Raw genomic sequence first — 8,708 nt, forward strand, 5'->3', positions numbered from 1 at the left:
AGATGCCTCTCCTAAATCTTTCATTGCGAATGATTTAGTGAGCCACAGCTTCACTGAAGATAGCATTCCTATATCATTTCCAATAATCAGTATGTCATCTATATACAACACTAGGAATACTACCGAACTCCCACTGACCTTTTTGTACACACATTGGTCATCCATGTTTTGCATGAAGTCAAACGATTTGACAACTTCATCAAAGCGGATTTTCCAACTCCTAGAAGCTTGCTTCAACCCATAAATGGATTTATGTAGCTTGCATACCTTATGCTTATCAGCTGTAGAAATGAAGCCTTCAGGTTGATCCATGTATAGTTCTTCCTGAAGGTGGCCATTAAGAAAAGCCGTCTTCACATCCATTTGCCAAATCTCATAATCATGGTATGCAGCTATTGCAAGCAAAATCCGAATAGACTTTGTCATAGCAACAGGAGAGAAGGTTTCTTCATAGTCAATCCCTTCTCTCTGCTTGTAGCCCTTTGCTACTAGCCTTGCCTTGTAGGTTTCTATTTTCCCATCTGAGCCTATCTTCCTCTTAAAGATCCATTTATTTCCTATTGGTACAATACCAGGAGGCGGATCAACTAGAGTCCAGACTTGGTTGGTATACATAGAATCCATTTCGGATTTCATGGCTCCAAGCCATTTCTGTGAGTCAATGTCTGACATTGCCTCATTGTAGTTCGAAGGGTCTTCAATATCCTTACAATCACTTAGGAGATTTAACTCTCCTTCGTTTTCATGAAGGAAACCGTAATACCTCTCAGGCATTCTTCTAACCCTACTTGAACTACGCGGAGTTTGTGTCATATCAGTTTGTGGATCTGGGATTGCATTCAGTTCAGTGTTGATTTCTAGCTCTTTGGACAATTCCTTGAGTTCTATCTCATGTCCCCCTTTCCCATCAAGAGCGTATTCTCTTTCCAGGAAGGTAGCTGACCTTGCGACGAACACCTTTTGCTCGTCGGTGTGATAGAAGTAATATCCCATAGTTTCCTTGGGATACCCGATAAATCTACACTTCACTGACCTTGCATCAAGTTTATCCACATCTTGTCTTTTGACATATGCTGGACAACCCCAAATCTTGATATAACCAAGACTTGGTTTCTTCCCAAACCACATTTCGTATGGAGTTTGTGGAACAGACTTGGAAGGCACTCTATTTAACAAATGAATTGCTGTTTCAAGTGCATATCCCCAAAAGGATATAGGTAAATCAGTATAGCTCATCATGGAACGAACCATATCCATTAAGGTTCGATTTCTCCTTTCAGAAACCCCATTATGTTGTGGAGTCCCTGGTGGAGTCCATTGTGATAAGATGCCATGTTCCTTGAGGTAATCAAGAAACTCTGTGCTTAAGTATTCACCTCCTCGATCGGATCTAAGGATTTTAATACTCTTGCCTGTTTGGTTTTCAACTTCATTTCTGAATTCCTGAAACTTTTCAAAAGATTCAGACTTATGCTTCATTAAGTATAAGTACCCGAACCGTGAATGATCATCAGTAAAGGTAATGAAGTATGAATAACCTCCCCTTGCGTTTGTAGACAAAGGTCCACAAACATCTGTGTGGATTAACCCCAACAACTCTGTAACTCTTTCTCCTTTTCCTGTAAAAGGAGACTTGGTCATTTTACCTTGTAGACAAGATTCACAAGTAGGCATAGGAGCAGGGTCTAAAGATCCAAGGCATCCATCTTTTGCCATCCGGTGAATCCTATCTTGGCCAATGTGTCCAAGTTTGAGGTGCCACAATTTAGTTGAGTTATCCACTTCTCTAGGCCTTTTAGGTCTAGGTGCATCTTTATCTATACAGTTAATACTACCATTCATTTCTAAATGAAAAAGACCATCAATCAAATTTGCATAAGCAATAATTCGATTATTATGTGAAATAGAACAAAGTAGTTTGTCAAACAAAACAACAAATCCGTCTCTTAAAAGCATAGAGACAGATATTAAGTTCTTTACACAACCAGAAATGAAATAACAATTATTCAAATTCAGGGTCTCCCCGGAAGGTAGATTGAGACGATAGGTGCCTACAGCTTTGGCAGCTACCTTAGTGCCATTACCCACAGTTAGCACCATTTCTCCTTTTCCGAGTCTTCTACTTCCTACTAGTCCCTGCACACAATTGCAAATATGTTGACTAGCTCCTGAATCAACTATCCAGGTAGAAGTATTAACTGTAAAAACTGATTCAAGAACAAGAGTGTTACCTTCCGAAGGCTTGTTCTTTAAGCTTGCGAGGTAATCCTTGCAATTTCTCTTCCAATGTCCATCCTTTCCACAGTGAAAGCAAGTTCCTTTCGGTTCCTTGCCTTTCTTTGTTATTTTTCTTTCCTTGGGTTTTAGAAAACCTTTCTTCTTCTTTCCCTTATCCTTACCTTTCGGTTTGGATTTGGAAGAGGAGGAAGAACTCTTTTCAAACACCGCAACTGTCCCTTTCAGCCCTTTATCCTTTGAGATATTCTTTTCAGCTACTATAGCCATATTGAGTAGCTCAGATAAGGAACTTTCCATCTTTCCCATATTATAGTTCATAACAAATTGGGAAAAATCTGATGAGAGGGACGAAAGAAAAAAATCTTGTTGAACTTCAGCATTAAATGGACAATCCAATTTTTCTAATTTCTCAAGTAATGATATTATCTTGAGACCATGCTGATTAACCGGAGTCCCTCTTGTCATCTTTGTGTTGACAAGTTCACATATTGTATTGAATCGCAAGCTACGAGTAGCTTCACCATAAAGCTCATTAAGGTGAAGCAATATGGAAGCACAATCTTCCATATCTTCATGTTGTTTTAGTAGCTCATCATTCATGGATGCTAGTAAGTAACATTTACCTCTACTATCATCCTTGACATGCTTCTCATAAGCAGTTATTTCTTCCTGAGTAGCTTCTTCGTCAGGAGCAATATGTGGTGGGGCTTGTGTCAACACATAATCAATCTCATCCATTTTAAGGACAAGTTTCATTTTGCGAAGCCAACCCGGATAGTTCGTGCCATCAAGGATGTAATTGTTAAGTATCGATGAGATTGGGTTTTTAACGGCCATTTGAAAAATTCTGCAACAACGTAAACAAATTTTAGTTTAGATTAATCTTCTACCAAAAACTTAGGGTCTTTAAGTCATGATGGTAGCTCCCACTATTTTTGGCAAATTTCATATCCCTCTTGAAATCCGAGAGTTTCCGTTGAAACTCTTAGTGGGGATGGGAGTCTCATTTTCATATAGTTTTCCTCAACCTAACAGTTTGTTGGATTGCTATCTTACTAATGAGAGGATACTCTTATCCAATCAAATCATTCATGTGAATACCCATCACTATGGCCTCTAGAGAACTAGACCTCAACCTAACAGTTTGTTGGTTTCGTTCGTCTTAGTTAAGTTATTCCCACCATGCTTGTGGGTATAGGGTTTCAAGCATGACCTCAACCTAACGATTTGTTGGCCACACTCGTTATCTATCCGCACTACATCAAGTATGTGTAATAGGCTTCCCTTGGATGGTTACAAGTACTGGATGTTGCCTCACTGAGGTACAACAAAGTGTAAATGTGCCACCCAATAAGAGACTACCACGGTGGAAGGCCACAAAATAGCATTCAAAATGCCATTTCGCTTATCAACTTAATATTGCTTTGAGGGTAGTTGAATTGGTCTCATTTTAATCCAATTTTAATCCTGTTAAAATTACCTATCTAATCTCATTAAATGGTTCCCAATGCAACATATTAGTAGCACATAATACTCCCACTAAATATTTTAGAAACCATTTGCTTAAGATAGCGAGAATACATGGTGCTACTAATTGGTTAATTATTTTCATTACCGAACATTCAAATTGCATTGGGCTTATAGGATGATTATGGACTTTCTTGTTGATCCAACACGAGCCACCATGTTGGATCATGGTCTTGGAAGGTGATTCATTTTAATTACGCGCGCATAAAAATAAATTAGGCATGAAAGCCATTTCAATATTACATAGCCAAATAAATTAGGCATGAAAGCCATTTCAATATTACATAGCCAATCAAAAATGAATACATATCCAATAAGCGGCCAATCACATAGCTCAATTGTTTGGTCTAAGTCCATAACCATCCTTTAATTATTTAAACGCTTTAAACAATTAAACTAGCAATGTAAATACATGCTCTTGGGTTGCATACATATGTGGGTTTAATTCAAGTGGTAACCATATTCAAAATAAATTTACCATGGAGTGAAAACGTTTTACTACAATAGCAAAAGTAATTGTGTAAATCTTTTGGACATAGTTACACTTATCATATATAGTAATTAGTTCCAAAACCATTCAACAATTAATAATGGATCCAAAGTTGATCCACTAGGGAGTGGGGTTAAAGCATACATTTGTATAATACAAAGTGGTGATCATGATTATTCCAACAAGGTGAATAATCATGAATGTGACTAGGTAGGCCAACCACACTCACCAAAGTAATCAAAAATAATTTTAGTGTGGTAGGAAAATAATTAGTGATATGAATAAATTGATCAACTTTTGCATTTTATATCAAATCACCAACATTTAAATCTAGAAAGCCCCACACACTCACCAAAGTAATCTTATTAATTTTAGTGGTGGGTAAAAGTTTATTAAGTGGAAACATTTTTTGAAAAACTTTTAATTTTATAATAAAACTCCATCATCATCTTTTGACCTATTTTGGTGGAAAATTCCACTAAACACAATCATCAAAATTAGTCACCTAACTTATGGATCAAAAAGATCCCATAACAAGAACATCAAGAACACCAAGAACATGCATATGAACTTATATGAATGTTCATGCTATTTCCGGAAAAATCCATATTCCATTTTAACCATCTCATGCTCTTAATATCATATATTTCATGAAGTTAAAAACATGGGGTTTTAATGCAACTATGCTCTAATGTTCATACATACATATATGCATACAAAGAGAGCATCAATCATCAAAACATAAATCCGGAAATTCAAAATCCCAAACAACCCATTTCACTCCATTTGATTTACATTCAATCATATCAAAATAAATCAAGTATAACCATTATACTTTTAAATGAATTTATAACCCACATATGCATCTCTAAACCCTAGAAACATATCAAGTTCATGACCTATGGCTCTGATACCAATTGTTGGTTTTAAAACATTTTTAAGAAGTTCATTTGAATATTAAACATGCATTTAATCAAATTAATCGCAGCGGAAGAATATGGTGGTTGTTTAAATTCAAAAACAAAACTTCTTCCAAGTATCTTAAGCCATGAACATTGATATGTTTTTCATAAATGAAAATTCAAGAGAAAGGATAAGATCTAATTACCCTTGAAGCAATTATATGAACCAAGTTGTGTTTTGGTCTTCTCTTGATGATTTTCCTTTGTTGATCTCCTCTTGATCTTTCTCCTCCTTGTGAGCCACAAAAGTATATGGCCTCTAAGTCTCCACACCAATGAAACCTTGAGATGAGAAGAGGTATCTTGAAAATACAAGGATGCTAGTACAAGATTCTCAAGATTGGTTTCAATCTAAACCCCTTTGAAAGAAGATTGTGTTTCACTCTTGAAAAACTCACAACTATCTCTCTTTGATCTCCCAAACCTCTTTGGTTGATGTTGGATTGTGTTTGTGTGTCAAATGAGCTTATGGAAACAATTCCCATACACCTTTACTTAAGCATTTTCGGCCAAACCCCATTGGGCTTCCAAAATTGGGCCTTATGACACTTAAGGCATAATTTAGGTGTCTTAAGTCCATGGGCTTGATACCCAACCATTTGGGCTTCTCATTAACTATTACCGAGGCCCAAATATATTTTTACACGTAGTAAATCATCCACATCAAATCAATCAAATTGATTTCCTCATTCTCATTTGTATTACTCAAAGTTAACCATTTAAGGTGTGCGATCCATTAGGTTCTAATTTAGCAAGGCAGTGGGAAAACATTAGAACTCTTTCTAACCAACTGGAATTAAAACCCCTTTTTAATTCTTCCTTTATTTTGGATTGATCACAATCAGTCCTAGGACTTCCACAAGCCAAGAGTGACATCTAGCAATATATCATGGCTACCCAAGCTAATTAGAATAGATGAAGAACCTATTCAGTTGGAATTGCAATGCAATACGGTCCTTCTCTTATACAATGTTTCCAATCATATTATTAGGGTACGGATTGATAATGTCAAACCCCTAATATGATTAACCTCATATGATTCAATAGAACATAATTAAAACACTTTTTAAATCATGTTCAAGTACTTCGGCCGAAGATTCACTGAATCATATCTTGAAACATTCTCCTTTTCTTATCAAAGGTAGAGATTCCTTATTGTACATTCACATATCTCCATGATGAATTAAGAGATCTCAATAACACATAAGGAAAATCTTTTACGACTTGCCTTTGTGAGTTATCAAAGATCAATAACGCATCACAAGACAACCATGATGCCTCAGGTCTAAGGACTAATTTGCATTATTGCAACTATAAGTTCTCGTTTGACATATAGATAAATACTCCATAAGAGAACTGCGGTTGATCGCGTTCAGTGTACTCATTCACTAATGAGCACCCACATACTTGTATTAGTGTCAACTACACAAATGGTTTGAGACCAACCATCCTCATCATTGAGCATACATAGTATGTGGCAATCTTGACGGTTTATCAATGCCCATTTGATAACCTTATGATTAGAAACATTTTGGGATACTACAGTTAGAGATTAAAGGTCTCCCGAATCTAAACTTCTTTAGATTACTTTATCTCTTATTTAGTACACCCTGGACTTTTGTTTCTTTACACGACATAAAAGATAACAAAATAATATTGCCCTTTATTTATCATATACGAAATGTATTCTAAGGAGATTACATCAAATGTATTGGCTCTTAGGGCACATTTCTAACACGAACTGCCGTTGAACTTGAATTGTCCAATTTCTCACACCTATTGATTTCGGATCGAGCCCAAAACTTGGGCAACATCATAATTGGTGGGAGGAGTCATTTGGTGAGTTTTGAGTGAAATCCAATCGCTAGAAGTATGGAATACACCTACCACTCCAATTAGGAACGAACTGCCGTTGAACTTGAATTGTCCAATTTCTCACACCTATTGATTTCGGATCGAGCCCAAAACTTGGGCAACATCATAATATGGTGGGAGGAGTCATTTGGCGAGTTTTGAGTTAAATCCAATCGCTAGAAGTATGGAATACACCAACCACTCCAATTTGGATCGAACTGCCGTTGAACTCTAATTGTCAAATTTGGAAGACCTATTGATTTCGGATCGAGTCCAAAACTTGGGCAACATCATAATATGGTGGGAGGAGTCATTTGGTGAGTTTTGAGTGAAATCCAATCGCTAGAAGTATGGAATACACCAACCACTGCAATTAGGAACGAACTGCCGTTGAACTTGAATTGTCCAATTTGGAAAACCTATTGATTTCGGATCGAGCCTAAAACTTGGCCAATGTCATAATATGGTGGGAGGAGTCATTTGGTGAGTTTTGAGTGAAATCCAGTCGCTAGAAGTATGGAATACACCAACCACTCGAATTAGGAACGAACTGCCGTTGAACTTGAATTGTCCAATTTCTCACACCTATTGATTTCGGATCGAGCCCATAACTTGGGCAACATCATAATATGGTGGGAGGAGTCATTTGGTGAGTTTTGAGTGAAATCCAATCGCTAGAAGTATGGAATACAACAACTACTCAGATTAGGAACGAACTATAGTTGAAATTGAATTGACCAATTTCTCACACCTATTGATTTCGGATCGAGCCTAAAACTTGGGCAATGTCATAATATGGTGGGAGGAGTCATTTGGTGAGTTTTGAGTGAAATCCAATCGCTGGAAGAATGGAATACACCAACCACTCCAATTAGGAACGAACTGCCGTTGAAATTGAACTGTCCAATTTCTCACACCTATTGATTTGGGATCGAGCCCAAAACTTGGCAACATCATAATATGGGGGGAGGAGTCATTTGGTGAGTTTTGAGTGAAATCCAATCGCTAGAAGTATGGAATACACCAACCACTCCAATTACGAACGAACTGCCGTTGTACTTGAATTGTCCAATTTGGAACACCTATTGATTTCGGATCGAGCCCAAAACTTGGCCAACATCATAATATGGTGGGAGGAGTCATTTGTTGAGTTTTGAGTGAAATCCAATCGCTGGAAGAATGGAATACACCAACCACTCCAATTAGGAACGAACTGCCGTTGAAATTGAATTGTCCAATTTCTCACACCTATTGATTTCGGATCGAGCCCAAAACTTGGCCAACATCATAATATGGTGGGAGGAGTCATTTGGTGAGTTTTGAGTGAAATCCAATCGCTAGAAGTATGGAATACTGTTGCATTCCTAAAAGGACACAAATTAATGTGCGAACAACCAATTAAAAATACCCGCAAGTGCACGAATCTAATGAAGTATAGATTATGTAAGTACGGGGTCGATCCCACGAAGAACTTGTCGGTTTCCTATAAGTTCTAATTTGAGTACGTAAAGAACACTAATTTTACACAACACACAAACACAATACAAATTGGAAACTAAAAATGAAGTAAGGAAGATAAAAGAAATGAAACAACACAAGAAAACAAAGAAAAACACAAACAGCACTTTCTATCACCC

General features: G+C 37.1%; 1 protein-coding gene across 1 annotated transcript; it reads right to left on the reverse strand.

Annotated features, from left to right (window-relative positions):
- Positions 1–1,048: 1,048 nt before the first annotated feature.
- Positions 1,049–5,659, reverse strand: LOC148294215 (uncharacterized). The gene is made up of 3 exons (XM_088253163.1): positions 5,364–5,659; positions 2,232–3,085; positions 1,049–2,136 (listed from the first exon to the last, which is right to left on the reverse strand). Exons 2-3 carry the CDS (start codon positions 3,073–3,075, stop codon positions 2,120–2,122), a joined length of 861 nt encoding a protein of 286 aa, XP_088109289.1. The 5' UTR covers positions 3,076–3,085; positions 5,364–5,659; the 3' UTR covers positions 1,049–2,119.
- Positions 5,660–8,708: the final 3,049 nt, after the last annotated feature.

This window comes from Prunus avium, chromosome 5, assembly GCF_965620075.1.
Source record: "Prunus avium chromosome 5, drPruAviu1.hap1.1, whole genome shotgun sequence".
NCBI lineage: Eukaryota > Viridiplantae > Streptophyta > Magnoliopsida > Rosales > Rosaceae > Prunus > Prunus avium.

Coding starts and splice junctions, on each gene's coding strand:
- LOC148294215 (XM_088253163.1), bottom strand. CDS start 3,075: ATGGCCGTTAAAAACCCAATCTCATCGATACTTAACAATTACATCCTT.